The sequence below is a fragment of the Panulirus ornatus genome, chromosome 46 (genome assembly GCF_036320965.1).
Source record: "Panulirus ornatus isolate Po-2019 chromosome 46, ASM3632096v1, whole genome shotgun sequence".
Lineage (NCBI taxonomy): Eukaryota > Metazoa > Arthropoda > Malacostraca > Decapoda > Palinuridae > Panulirus > Panulirus ornatus.
In genome coordinates, this window is record NC_092269.1 from 40,476,477 (window position 1) to 40,491,519 (window position 15,043).

A 15,043-nucleotide genomic window follows, 5' to 3' on the forward strand; every position below is an offset into this window, starting at 1 on the left:
ATCTCAGATCTCGAGACACTTGGATATCACGTTTCGAGCTTTAGTCTTCGAGTTTAAAAAACCTGGTTTTGAGCTTCTTTTCTCAAATCTATACCGTCATATCTCGAATTCCCGGCTTCGTTATTCGAATTTCAGGTATTAGATTTCGAAGCTCGGGTTCCGATTCTAGTTCTCCAGGGTTTCGGTACTCAAATCTCAATCTCGAACTTCTGTATTCGAAACTGCACACTCCAATCTCGAGACCTGGCCTTCAGTTCCCAGGTATATAAGAAAAATCTGGATGTAATCTCTCCCACGAGCCCCCAAAACTATGCCAAATTTTCTGCATCCCGACACATTTTCTGGGGGTCAAACCTTTTCAGGAGACTTGCAAATTATGCATGGAAGTGTGTGTGAACGCGGGTGACTTACCCAGGAGGATGTCATGCAGGGAATCTGAAAAGGTTACACAGAGAGTGGGGAAAGGCACCACAGGGAGTCGGGGCTACGTGCACATGGAGTGGGATGTGAATAAATTACAAGGAGTTGTTGGGCAGCTTCATAGTGAGTAACGCATGTGAGTAAATGACTCACTTACACAGGGAGTGGAAAGCTGCGCCTCACGTAGCAGAGGCAGAGGTTGGGGTGTGCACAGGGAGTAGGGAAATAACCAGGATGCAGGGGAAATACGTGCACAGGAACTGGGGAAAGGGTGCACAGGGAATGGTTCGAATGCGACGAGAATGGGGAAAGGGAAATAAGAAAATGGGGAGTTATTACAAGTGGAGGGAGTGACCACCGAGTGGGCCACTGGGAGTGGCTGTCTGGGTAGTGATGGTGAGTAGGTAGTTACATGTAATAGCCACGAGATCTGGAGAGTGAGTAAATCCAAAGTACCTGAAGTGGTCTGACAGGTGGCTGGGTTGTCATCATAGCAAGAGTGGGGATGTGACGATGAAGACTCCACTAAAATGGGCAGTTTGATCTGTTCATGGAGGAGGTCGGTGAGGGAGGCAGACACGACAGTTTCGGCAAGAGTGATCGTGGCCTGAACATGCTGGGGAGTGGGAGGCGCGCGCATGGCACAGAACGAAATGGAATGACATCTACAGGGGGCGACGTGCTGTCATCAGGTTGACCCAGGACATTTGGAGCGGCCAGGGGAAAACCACAGGAAGGTGTGTGGGTCCTGGCTGCGGGTAGGGCGACTCTAGAGACTGACTGATGTGAGCAAATGAGGCCATTCTTCGTCCGTTCCTGGCGCTGCCTCGCTACAGGACCGACAACTATGAAAAAAAGGAAGGAGAAACTTCATATGTACGTACGGAAATTTTTACAAGACTGTCATGATGAGAAAGTGGGGATCCTTACTGCTACTCCCACAATATTGCACGTGACAGCACTAAGCATCGTCGACCTTCACACGTCAGCCATCCTTGAGCACCACAGATCCTGAGCTTCCCAGGCGACGCCGGCGGTGGCGGGGGGATAAGACATCCCCCCCCCCAGCGTGGAGGCTGAGCGACCTTGTCCCGCTGGACCAGGACCCTGCCACTTACGTCATCACTGTGACGTCACTGTCTATTGACGTTCGTGCCCCAAGGCTGCAGAGAGAGAGAGAGAGAGAGAGAGAGAGAGAGAGAGAGAGAGAGAGAGAGAGAGAGAGAGAGAGAGGAAAACAGAATGAAACAGACAGACAGACAGACAGACAGACGACCAGAGTCAGACATGCCTCACATCCCCACACATCATTACCTCATCACACCACGATGATCGTCCTTCCTAAATCGGCCGCCGAAATTTCCTCCCGCTATCCCTGCTTACGTCACGAGGTGAGCGACAACTGCTACATAACGTGTCGTACATGAACACTGCGTACATCAGCAGACTGGCGTATCACAGGCCAGGAGGTCGCCTGTCTCCTGTTTCCTCGACGTATTTTAGAAGCGAGATTACGAGTGCACGTTGAGGACTGAGGCTAACTTTCACTACACAGAAAAGAAACAAATAAGTAAACTGAAAAAGAGTTAGATAAGAGAGACTAAGATCTGAACGAGTTATAGATAAAGAACGGGGAATCTTTGGAGATTGGAATCTCTATTCGGAAAAAAAAAAAATTGGATAAGAAAGAAAACTGTAAATCTTATAATTCAAAACCTTTTGTGTGGGAAACTAGAGAAGAGGAAAAGGATATAGATAAGAAATAAAAGACAGCAGCTGTCGGAGGCAGAACTTCAAGACGCCACACAAGGCCTGATATCCCCGTGATAACTACATGGGTCATGCCATCGTGAGGTCGTGTGATCATCCCTAACACTGCAGATGTCATCAACTTTCCGACGGGTGGACGTAGCCTGAAGCTGAAGGCCCTTCATAACCCTGACGGTTGGCAGAACGAACAACCGTATAATACAACAACATTAATAACAGGAGGGCAATACAAGCAGTGCCATCGTGTATGACCTTAGAATGATCTTGAACATGTCACGAATGTGTTCAACACAAGTGGTTATAACGTGACCTGGACAGCTTCAGTGACCTTGGCATTAATAGTTGTGAAGCCAAACCAATTAGCCCACCCTAGTAACCACTTCAGATTATTCCTGAAGACATGTATGAACTCTAGGATGGTCTCCTGACGGAGAAGACGGTGAGAGTGTGGCGGGAACACGTGATGGGAAGGTTGAAGTCAGCAGGGAGGAGGCTGGGAACGCACAGCCTCTGGTCAGGGAGCCCTGAGAAGGGCTGGAGGAAGGAGGGTGTTCTTGAGGGCATGTTAAAGGTTCTGAGGGCGCACAGGGAGGGTGTAATGTTCTGAGGGTGGACATGGAAGATGTGGCGTTCTGAAAGTGTGTGCAAAATAAGTGAAAGAAGTGAGGGCTTCTGCATTTGTATACACACACACACACACACACACACACACACACACACACACACACACACACACACGACATCTTCGCCACCGTTACCTCCCGCTGTCTGAGACTCCTCGTCCCCTGATTACCAGTTCAACAACCGCACCCAACCCATCCGATCCCATACAGAACAGCCCCAGTCCCCAGCAAATGTCAACATCCCAGCCCATACAGCCCCATCCCCTGCCACTGTGATCATCATCAATAATAATCATTACACTCAACACAAAACTCCACCGCTGTATCTGTGTAAACACTATGTAACATCTGTCCTTTTTTTTGACGATCCTGTTTATTGTTGTACGTATTTTTTCCTCTGTACATTTTAGTGTGTGACTACGTTTCCTTCCATAAGCTTCTTATCATGTTAATATCATCGCACACATAGAGAGGTTCAGCCTCTTCAATACCCAGCACATATCCTTCCATTAAGCACCACTTAAGTTATTACGAATTGGTAATGCGCCTCTGGCAGCTAACAATGGCTTCCTTCACGCACACCACATCCAATTATCACTACCCCCCTCACCCTCTAACACAGCTGAGTCTACCTCTATCACAGCTGAGTCTACCCCTAACACAGCTGGGCCTAACTGTATCATAGCTGAGTCTACATATATCAGAGCTGAGTCTACCTCTAACACAGCTGGGATCTACCTGTAACAAGGTTGATCCTACCTCTAACACAGCTGGATCTACCATCATCAGAGCTATATCACAGAACAGTCTGTACCACAGCTGAGTGATGCGTTGTTAAACTATATTATCATTGAATACTTCAATATTTGGCGTGAAGGTTCTTTTAGGAATTTACTGAAATTTCCCATAAACATATCACGTAAGAAATCTCTCTCTCTCTCTCTCTCTCTCTCTCTCTCTCTCTCTCTCTCTCTCTCTCTCTCGTTTCATTCTTGTAGTAAACAACGCACCATCGCCTTTTAAAATGAAATTAGCAAGTGAAAGAAAGACAAATTAGACCTGACAAGTGTTAATGGGAAATTCAAAGCTTTGATTGAATTTATTTGTGTGACTTGGCTGTTTGACTTTTGTAATTAGTGCCATGGGTCATTAACATTTCACAATAATTATAATAGCATCTGGTGTAGGGAACTACTATCCTCCCTTACTTCCTCAGGACATGTATCTATATAAGACAACACGCAGTTTTTCATGCCATCACATTGCACTACGTGATCCGTCGCCTCAGGTAATTCTGTGGCCCAGGGAGGTGATGTCCCGCCACTCACCCGTCTTTGTGTGGGTAGATGACGTTCTGAGTCGCACAGATGAAACACATTTATGAGGAAGCTGATTGACTGATGGGAGGTGGTTAGTGAGGCAGTTGACGGGGATGAGTTAGTCTTTTCTGGATACTTGGTGTGAGGGGACGAGGTAAGACTTTTAGGGGTGGTTGGTGTGGTGAAGGTGATGTTTGTGGTGGTGAAGGTGATGAATTAAGTCTTTTTGGGGGGGTGGGTGGTGAAGTGATTTAAGGGGATCAGTTAGTCTCTTCTCGGTGGCTGGTGCGGTAACTGAAGGGAATGAAATCGGACGATACGTTGTGTTTAAAGTGTGCGGCACAACAGCTGTGGTGAAGGAGCACGAGTGTTGGGTGTCACCATCCTGTAGGATACTGCCGCAGGGGCGCCCCAGAGATTACTCGAGTACTGACGGCAGGGGCGTGGGATAACCAGGTGGTGACAGCCCTCACCTGCCTGGATGTAATATCATGTCTGTCCCTACGACAGCAGCGGGTTTACGCAACATGATTAATCTCGTCGTATCTGAGGCTCCTCCTTCCTGATGGTCTAGTGCTGGGCTGGTGGTGGTTGATGTCTACTGGAGCACACAACTTTAATGCCATAGTATTTACCACAATCTCGTCGTATCTGAGGCTCCTCCTTCCTGATGGTCTAGTGCTGGGCTGGTGGTGGTTGATGTCTACGGCAGCACACAACTTTAATGCCATAGTATTTACCACACAAACCACCACTTGTTCTGGTCAGACTGCCTCCATTCGCCATCCATCCAATTCCAAAATAAAACCATTGGTCATTAATCATGCCTTTCATCTCCTTCATGTTCACTCATTTGAGAATCTTTCCCACCGACGCTTTACTGACAGTATCCGTGTATGTGTGTGTGTGTGTGTGTGCGTGTGTGTGTGGAGAGGTGTAGCACGTAGCAGTGTAGTAGCATGTAGAGTGTGGTCCAGCCAGGGACGTGGGAGCCACCAGTCCAGCACTCTCACCTTTATGACCTTTTCCGACACGCTGAGTCACTGTGTCATGGGTCGGCGGGGGCACGGCAACCCCTCCCCACCCCACCCGTCCTCACAAACCCTCGTCCACGTCAAGGTACAACTCGAAGGATCTACTTCATCTTGAGGAGCACCAGCAGGAAGTGGACGGCCGTGTAAGATGCGAGGCCCCGCCTGCCTCACTATACCACTAGCCCGGACGTCTGGGTCCGCCGTCGCACTGCTGTCAACGTAAGACAGACGCCCACACCATAACGTAAACAGTGCGTGCCACACCGTGACCCGGGCCAGGCTGCCCGCCTCCCTGACGTACTCACACTTCATGCCATGGAAAATGATTAGTTTGCGGCCACACTGACTACAACGTGAAGGATACTGACAATCCCTAAATCAATGATGGCAGCGGAGAGTAGAGTACGCTGGTTGCCAACTGGGGTAATGCATTTACTACAGAACAGTTCCAGTTACGTCACACATCATGACGGGAAAATTTGTCCTGATATACAAAGGTGTTGTACAGGGTGTGTGGCGTCGCGTGGACCAGCACGACACCTCCAGCGGTGGTTGAGGTAAGACCCAGCCACACATCACACCACAAACCAGACCTGATGATCTGGTTCACTGGTTCTCATCCTCCTCATGCACGTCGACCACTTACGGTGACCACTTGCTCTGTGGGCCATCCTGTGCTGTATGTGAGGGATGGGGCAACACACACACACACACACACACACACACACACACTCAAACCAAATCTCTCATCAACGTGAGTACACGTTTGATGACAAACTCTTGCACATACAGACGGACAAAAGTATATTTTTCAGTACGTAAGAAGTGTACTGCAGTGGATGTTTGGTTTATTTCGGCCTTAGCGCGGTGCAACAGGAATATGTCCCACGGTCCACAGGTTCACAAGTGGACCAGGGTATCCGTCATCAGGTTGTGTACTGTCAACAAGAGTCCTGACGGAGGCGATGTATTTGTGTGGTAGTGTAGAGAGACGGTATGAAGGATCACCTCAGCCACCTCATGATGGTGACCTGGTGCACCTCACATTCATGGTACCCATGAACCAGGCTCGGGTGTAATGGTGTAACTCTAAGGTACAGCCAGCAAGTGAAGCATTACATAACAGGTCAAAGCCTCAGTCACTTTAATACAGTGTGTAAATATGCTATCTATGACAAAATACAGTTTTATCTCAATATTTACAGTGAGGTGTAGCAGCGCTGTGGCGCCAAGGAAATACTTCAAGGATATAATTATAACCACACACTGCCCAGTATACATAGACATCAAACGACCATCGTAACCAATTCAGCTTCTAAAAGTTTTAATAGAAGGAGCCAAGCAGGGAGTCCTCATCCTCCTCGAAGGCTCAGTCTGAGTTGTCTCATTGTGTGTGGATGTAAACATGATGAAAAGAAAGAGACATCAGAAGTATCTTTGAGGAAAGGATCTGAATGTTCTAGTTCTGAGTAAAACAAAATCAAAGGGGACTTGTTACCAGACATGCATCACATGTCCTCTACCCACATATGTCATAGCGACAAAACACTTGTAGCACTTTCAGGAAACGTAAAAATAGGAACCACGAGAGCGTACGCACCACATGTCACGTGACGTCATAAACCACCTGCAAATGACGTCACTCATTCGGCGCGCGGTAATTGGAGGTTAATAGGGCCCGCATCATGGTAGCCACTCCATCATCCGGAGAGTTTACGTAGTACCATGAGATATGGATCTCTGGGTGATTACATCATCAACCCAGACACACACACACACACACACACACACACACACACACAGCACACGGAATGTGGTGGTTGCGTAGACCTACGGGCCGTGGCCTCCAACAGCCTGACGGAACACAGGAGGGAGACAGCCACCAAGCCGTGCATGGATCTGTGGTGGCAGAAGACCAGTGTAAGGTAAGGTCAGATCCCAGACCAAGCTAGTATGGTGGAAGAAGGCCTCCTGACCCATCATGTGATATGGGAGGTGTATCGTGAGTATGTACACCAGGCTACACACCCACACCACGCTCTCCTCCGCCGGACAGTATACCATGTACAGAAGTGTACGTCCATGATCTATATCGTGTATTAGCGACGAGAGTTGCCGTTAATGTTAAACCTCCTAGCACCAGCCCTGCCCGCTCGGAGCCTACACCAACCTATATTTACCAATATTTAACGTGTGGTATGATAGCTACAGCCTCGGGATGAAGTGCTATATATATCCTCCAGCATATTTCTAGCAATGACAGCGCCTGCAATACTGCCAAATACCTCGTCTTTAGCTCCCTGAACAAATCTAATTGTTTTACACTCGCAATTTATGGCATGTCTGGTGACACGGACACACACCCAGATGAGAGACACTCAACTGAGAGATAATCTCCTCCAGAAACATCGAGAAGTGAGAATAAACAAGCGCTGATCTCCACCATCTGTGTCAGATAGAAAAAATGAACGTAAACAAACATCAATCTCAGCCAACTGTGGCACATGAAAAAAAAAACAGGAAATGTCAGACATGTGATGTGCTGTGATTATAGGGTACTGTTTATCTGCTCCAGAAGAAAAAGAAAAATAAACAACCTTCACAGCCTCACGACAAACTCATAACATGCCCCATCCCACTCCATAAGTGATTCATCCCTCATTCACACGTCAACCCACGCCCGTATTTCTACCTCTCCCCATTCCATTTGCTCTTCAGCGGACCCTATTCACTCCTCAATGCACCCAAATCATAACCTCATCAACCCCATCGGCACATAATCACACCCTATTCACGACATATTCCTCCAGTATACCACCTAAGAAAACTCCAGTCTTACCCCATTCGATCCTAAGTTCATCTAAGCCTCCTCATTCTAACCCCATTTGCACTACCTAACCCCATCCCCCGCGCCATGTTTACGTTTAGCAGAGGTGACAGGTGTTCCTATGATGGCAAAGTATGGATAGTGGGGTTCCATAAATACCCATAACCTGTTCAGTGTTGTGATGGGGTCACCCCGCCGGTGAAAGTGTTAACGCATAAATCCAAGGTGATACGGCGGTCAGACAACTCACAGCTGGATGTACGGGCGAATCACTGGACTGACGGAGACACTAACACAAGAGGAAAACATAAACAAACAGAATAACACAGGAAGACAGGTCGACAAAAATACAAACACAGAAACACACGATCATACTCATGTGCCTATGTGGTGTAGTGGTAAGCGTTACCCACCACAAGTTAGCATTGCCTAGCCCGAGGTCGGACCCGCATGGGCTCAAATCCTGGACGTGGCAGTCGGCCCACACCCAAGCCAGGTGTTCATGCTCTCTTTGGGACTGGTCGATGAATGGGTATCTGGCTTAGGACGGTGTGTGTGTGTGTGTGTGTGTGTGTGTGTGTGTAGGAGCAAAGGTATGGTTCATATGTAAAAGGTTAAGAGACGGGGCACCACGACTGTTAACCTCTTTCTCCGTAACACACAAATAGTAATCACATAAAGACAAACACACACACAAATACACACATACAACAGGCGAGCAGGAATACAAACACATACACATATATACGTGTAGGTATACATGTAAACAAGATTAAGAGACGGGGAACATGAGTGTAAAACTTCCTCTACCTTTAAAGTAGTAATGACAGTACAAGCAAGATACACAAGGAAGCCACCAGACCTACGCAGCCAGGTAATCACGAGTCCCACAATAGTAAATGATAAATAAATAATCACACAAAGTGACTCATCTCTCTCACATATAGGTCGTCCTCTTGATCAATACCCCTTTCTTCTCTCCCAGCTCTCGCTCTCACAGCTCATATTGGCCAAGCTCACTCCTCTCCCAGCCCACACCTCCATCCTCTTCTCTCTCTCTCTCTCTCTCTCTCTCTCTCTCTCTCTCTCTCTCTCTCTCTCTCTCTCTCCTAACTCATCACCAAGCAGCTCACTCTCACTCCAGACACCCTTTACACCTCTCCCAGCTCAGTTCGCTTGATTTCCCCCTTCCCATTAAACAACCTTCCCAGCTCACCGTCTCCTGGTTAACCCTTCAGTCTCAGATTTCAGTACTTTCCCACCCCAGCTAACCCAGTTCTTGCACCTCTCCCAGCGTCAGTGTCCCCGCTACTTCTCCCAGCTCGCCAAGTCCTAGCTCACCCCTCTAGTTCACCGTCCTCCCAGCACACACGGACGTGGGAGTTGATCAAGTGATGATCAAGGTGTTTATAAAGTGATATGGAAGTCACGCGCTTGACATGGCAACGTAACTGATGCCACATGTCTGGCGACGGTGATGGTGTTGAGGTGGTGTAAGGGCGTGACCGAGTTGGTACGGGTTAGGAGTGAGGGAGATCCCTTCCCAAGGGCCGGACAGGAAGGCCACGTATATCCTGGCCAAACAGGGGGAATATAACCGTGGAAGATACTGAGAAGATAGTAAGGGGAAAGTAGTGAAGGTAAGAGCACACTGGAGACGTCTTGTGTACATCTGTGAACGGAAAGTCCATCATACGTCGGACGGTCTCCGCTCGAGGCGTCCATTAGGCATACACCCATTTCTACTTGGGATGCGACGCACGTTCTGCTACACCTGATGTCGACTGTACTACCGGGCGCGCGACCCAACGCCTTATCAGAATTCCCTAAACTGTATTCATTAAAATCCTATCCTTTTATTGCCTTATGGTATTTGTAACTGAAAAAAACCATAAAATCTCGCAACGAATTTCCGAGATATTTTATTCACACACACACACACACACACACACACACACACACACACACACACACACACACACACACACACACACAGAGCGGGGAAGCAGCCGTGTGGGTGGTGATAGTGCGGAAGTAATTACACTCATCAGTCCCTTTTAATTGTGTCAACTTTGTTATCACTGGTCTACTGGCCACGACAGACACAGATGAACCTTTGTTGTGGTGATGAGTTGTATTTTTTCTGTCGTGCGAGGCTGGGGTAACGGTCCATGTGTTCCCTGAACACGGGAGGGTACACCACGGTGCCATATGGGATGCTGACCTTCTCTGCCCAGGTCCGTCTCTCTGATAAATCGTATCCCGAATAAGTGTAGTGGTCTCGCAGGCGGCCTTCCTCACGTATTCCTCATCTCCTCCCACAACTCACCTCTCATCAGACTCGCCCATCATCCCTCCCTCACAGACTCACTTTATCATTACGCGTCCCTCCGCCTCCTGACTGTTGGAGGTCATCAACAGGAGATCTGGAACTGGCTGGTGAAGGCGGAAAAAAAAAAACGAGACCTTTGTGAGAGTGAGGAGCAGGGTGGGTCAATGACTGCCCACGGCAGGAGGGAGGTTGGGAGGAGGAGCAGTAGATAAGGGGTCTGTAGGAGTTCAGATGGCCTCGACGTGATTGTAGAACCGAACTGCAAGTAGGGGAGGAGGGATCCCCGATGGCAAGATATGAAGGAGGAGAGGCTTATTTAATACCACCTTCCCCCGCTGGTCGGATATGCTCCAGGTCATGTTATGAGCGTCGTATGTGTATTCATGCGTGTGAGTGCTGGCGTGATTGCCAGATTGACTAGTTTTCTCCATCTGTACATACGTGGTGGGAGGCTTTGGCCGTGTGTCTTATCCCTATATGGCTGAGCTTTGCAACAGTCTGCTTGCATCAATAAAGCCATCAGAATACAACAAACAATTCAAGTGTATTTACTCCAACCGTATAAGAACAGATCAACTCAGGTATGTACATATGATACTAAATCTATTAAACAACAGACCCTCTCAGATGTACTTACTAAACCCATAAAACAACGAACAACTCAGCTGTATTTACTAAACCCATTAAACAACACGCCAAATATTTACTAAACTTACAAAACACGAGACCAACTCATGGGTATTTACTTAACTCATTCACCAAAGAGACTAACCCAGACTTATGTACTTCACGTGTAATGAAATCGGAGAGTGATCAACGTCCTTGTTGTTTTCAGTCGTGTGGGGGCGCTGGTCCGAGCAGCGTGGACGGGGCGTTGCTGTCGGAGGCGCACGGACTGGTTGCCGACATGCTGCAAGACCCTCACCTGCCTCCCGCTGTGGTGTCCGGCCTCCAGGCCCTCTACCTCCTGCTGACCCCACCCTCCCAGGCCGCCCCCTCCCCTAGGGGACACAGACCCACGCCGTACTTCCACCTGGCGCAGGATGCCTACGCCTCCGGCTCCGACACGGAGGAGAACCCATACACGGGCGAGAGGCCCTCCGTGCACAGGGTAAGAGCGATCCTGCACTCCACCAGTCATATATATTTTCATGCAGCATTTTCACTTACATTATTGTCATTTCTACAATACGTTTTCTGTACCACTTACGTATATTCCAGATTTACATTTCAGAGTATCTGCATCACATACTGTATTCAAATCATTCTTTATCTTCTACAATGTAATTTGATACATTCATGTCACATTTCATATAGTTGTGGGACACGATATATTTACGATACACGACTTTCTCTGGGTTTCAGTATACTGGTACTATTTAAATAACTATTACATGAAAGCCGTCTGTACACTAGATCAAGATTTGAGCGGAAATTTTCAATTACGTGTAAACAATCGTATTCTGGATTTCCAAGTGAGTTCAACTGGCTTCCCTTCCGTCAATCAGTTAAACAAGTGATTACTTGTAACCTAACTTGTTGTCTCTGACGAGGGGCTGGCGAGTCACTGAAAAACCTCACAATAATCAAAGATCATTACCCAGAGAAGCCAGTGTCCACATGTACATAATGATGTTTTGTTATATACAGAGACAATTCCCTCATTATCTGAAGCATCTCGAAGCTGTTCACTTCAGCTATCACTGCCCAAGACCACCACTCATCATTTGTTTACTTTATGACTTTATTAATCATGGTTTGTTTATCTTAATAGCTGATTTTCTATCTTGATTACTGAGATATGTTCATCCATGATCTAATGAAACATAATCATTTACAATCTATTTAACTTCTAACTTGATTGTGTAAAACTTGTTTGCTTGGAGTGTTAATAAGCCAGTACTTCATTTAACCCTGTTTATCGCTTTCAATTATTCAACACGTTCTCAACCTCTTTAACATAAGATCCCTTATCTAACATTACATATAACTCTTACTTTCAAATCTCTTAATTTAACCAACACCGTTTTTCGACCCACAGCCACCATAATACAGTCCATGTAACGGTAACCGTTCGTTATCATAGTTCATATTTCTGGCCGAGGCTGAACGACCTTATACCAGTGGTAACGAGGGAGGGTCATCACGGAGGCACTTACCTTGTCCACCCACCCTCGTCAGCCATCATTGAGACAGTGCTATAACCTCTCCGGCAGCCGAGCATATCATTACTGAAGACACACCGCACGTGACTGGTGTCGTGATCACAGTTGGTCATTTACAACTAAAACTAGGCCATCATATCCAAGGGGAGTATCCCTGTGCTCATGGACGTACCCTTAAAGTCTTCTTTCTCTGGTTGTCTGTGACGGTTTGTCTTACTATTGTGTGACCAGCTGCTCCGTAATGCCTCAGATAACAAGCATGACCAAACACTTCCCATTATAATTTTTTGTGGACTAAAACAAATTCCAGGAAGATTCTAAATGAAAATTCTTCAATAGTGAACTGGAACAAGAAAGAAATGTCTCTTTCATCATTAATGGTATTACACAATCTTAACTCTCTGAAAACATTCATTTTCGCAGCCATTACTGGCAGGGTACAGAGGAGGAGTTCGAATCCAACACATTCACCTCACCGTCCCCCAGCCTGGTAAGACGAGCCTCATCCACGTGTGCACACATCTTCCTCTGGTGGCAGGACGGTGAGGGTCTGAGGAGGTTGCAGCTTCGTACGAGAGACGGTCGCTGAGCCGAGCTCATTATGCCCTCCAGGATAGAACACAGTCCTTCTCTGTCCCAGATTCACTTCACTTTCCTGTGACCTGAACCTACGCATCGTCCCGGCTTGTCCTGTCTCCTCCTGTTCTGAGAGGTCACTTACTGCCCCGGGGTCACCAGTTTGCTGGTCCCTTCCCAGGGAACAATATAAGTAATAATACTTATAATTCCTCGGAAACTTCGTGTGACCTCTCATTATAACAGCCGTTCCTCCAGATAATGATGATCACTTTCTTAATGATCGTCTTTGTAGCAACTTTTTCCAGCAGATGGTAGGGACGCTTGCCACTTGGAGGGACCAATACCCCCCACCCCACACACACACACACACACACACACAACGGTACGGTGTGTTACAGGTTACAGATTTATGATAAAATCAATACAACTTGGCAAAACGTGAGGGGGCAGCGGATAGCACGTAGCGCTCACCACCACAGGAATATCTGATGCTTTAAAGAACGCGTCGTGTGAGACGGAAAGAAAATACAGCAATCTAGGCCAAAAGATTTCAATTTGACAGCCAGTGAAGTGTTGGCTCACTGTGCTGTCGTCTCTAGCCCTCCCAATACTCAGGCGGGTAGTACAGCCAGCTACCAGGCAGATGTTCCCTCGTATACTTCAGTGATACCTGTGTTCCACCACACTATCGCTCAGTAACCATGACCTCCCTGCGTTTCACCATCTCGTTCCATCACACTTCCCTTCATCCCTCTGCACCGCTGCCGTCTCCTCCGTTCATCAGTGTGGCCGGCCTTCCTGAACTTGCCAGGGGCGAACCACCCAACCATCCTCCTCCTCCTCGTTACCAACAACACACATCCATCATGGCGTCACCCTACAATCTACCTCACGTCATTTTTCCCGGGAATATCCCTACATGATCATTTCCTGCTGTGTTTTGAGCATCAGGGCTTCCTACGTCGGCAGAATTAATACTCGAGGACAGGTTAGCGCTTCTACTACATTCCCTCAGTCAATAGTTGTTGTTCTTTTGCTCTGTTAAGATAATTAGCGTCATGCAAGTTAACGTAATGATCTCCTTCCTTTGTTCTACATATTCTTGATCCCTGTGAACCAATTCTTCGCTCTATACTACTAAGGTGCATCCTAAGCACCGACTTATCGAACACGGTAACTCGCTCATCTCAAGCCATCAGCCAGACTACCCGTCTTCGCTTTAAGCAATTTCGACCATCACGTAACAGCGATGGACGACTCCATATGCTAAACTTCCGAGCACGACGGTACGACCCTCCACCACGACGGTACGGACCTTGAGCACGACGGCACGACCCTTAAGTACGATGGCTTGGCGTTTGACCCGACTCGTATGGGTGAGATCACAGGTCAGACCATCATAAGGTCGTGCTCAGAAGGCTAATAACGCGGGCAGCACACTGATGTCATGAGGAAGTGCACATGTGAGGTGGTGTGGAAGGTCACACGTGAACTGCGTTTATACCTCACTGCCTGGGGGGGGGGGGGGGGGGGGCCCTGGCCAAGCAGCGAGGCGCGTCAGGTACGTTTTCACACAAGAGAAATTTTATCTTTCTTTAAAAACTTTCGCGATCATTTTGTGTCATGTTGAATTTGCCTGAACATAACTTATTTACTCCGCTGAAAGTGCCCATCTCTCTCTCTCTCTCTCTCTCTCTCTCTCTCTCTCTCTCTCTCTCTCTCTCTCTCTCTCTCTCTCTCTCTCACCAGTCCGATCTAACAGCACCATCTCCTCCCCATACCATGTCACCTCCACCGACACAGTCAGTCAACGAACTCGTCAAGAGTGACTGTCAGCCAGGAGGCATGACCCCCCTGGGCGTGTCATGAGCCGCGCATCACCACCCACATGAAGCCTGGTGAGGGATGGGCGCTGTGTGCACCTCGAGGTGCTGCATCTCACCTGGCTGACTCTAGCGTTCTCAGGGATCGATC

The 15,043-nt window shown here is 47.8% G+C and overlaps 2 protein-coding genes across 5 annotated transcripts in view; one reads left to right on the plus strand and one right to left on the minus strand.

The window, feature by feature from the left end:
- The window catches only part of LOC139763285 (cGMP-inhibited 3',5'-cyclic phosphodiesterase 3A-like), a 140,631-nt gene that overhangs the window by 101,156 nt on the left and 24,432 nt on the right, over positions 1-15,043 (plus strand). For all 4 annotated transcript variants that reach the window (XM_071689240.1, XM_071689241.1, XM_071689242.1 and 1 more), the window contains exon 2: positions 11,161-11,436. In XM_071689240.1, the coding sequence (XP_071545341.1) occupies positions 11,161-11,436 (276 nt within the window). The remainder of the gene's footprint in view (positions 1-11,160; positions 11,437-15,043) is intronic.
- LOC139763290 (uncharacterized) overlaps positions 1-15,043 on the minus strand; it is a 52,000-nt gene that overhangs the window by 10,072 nt on the left and 26,885 nt on the right. The window lies entirely within an intron of this gene.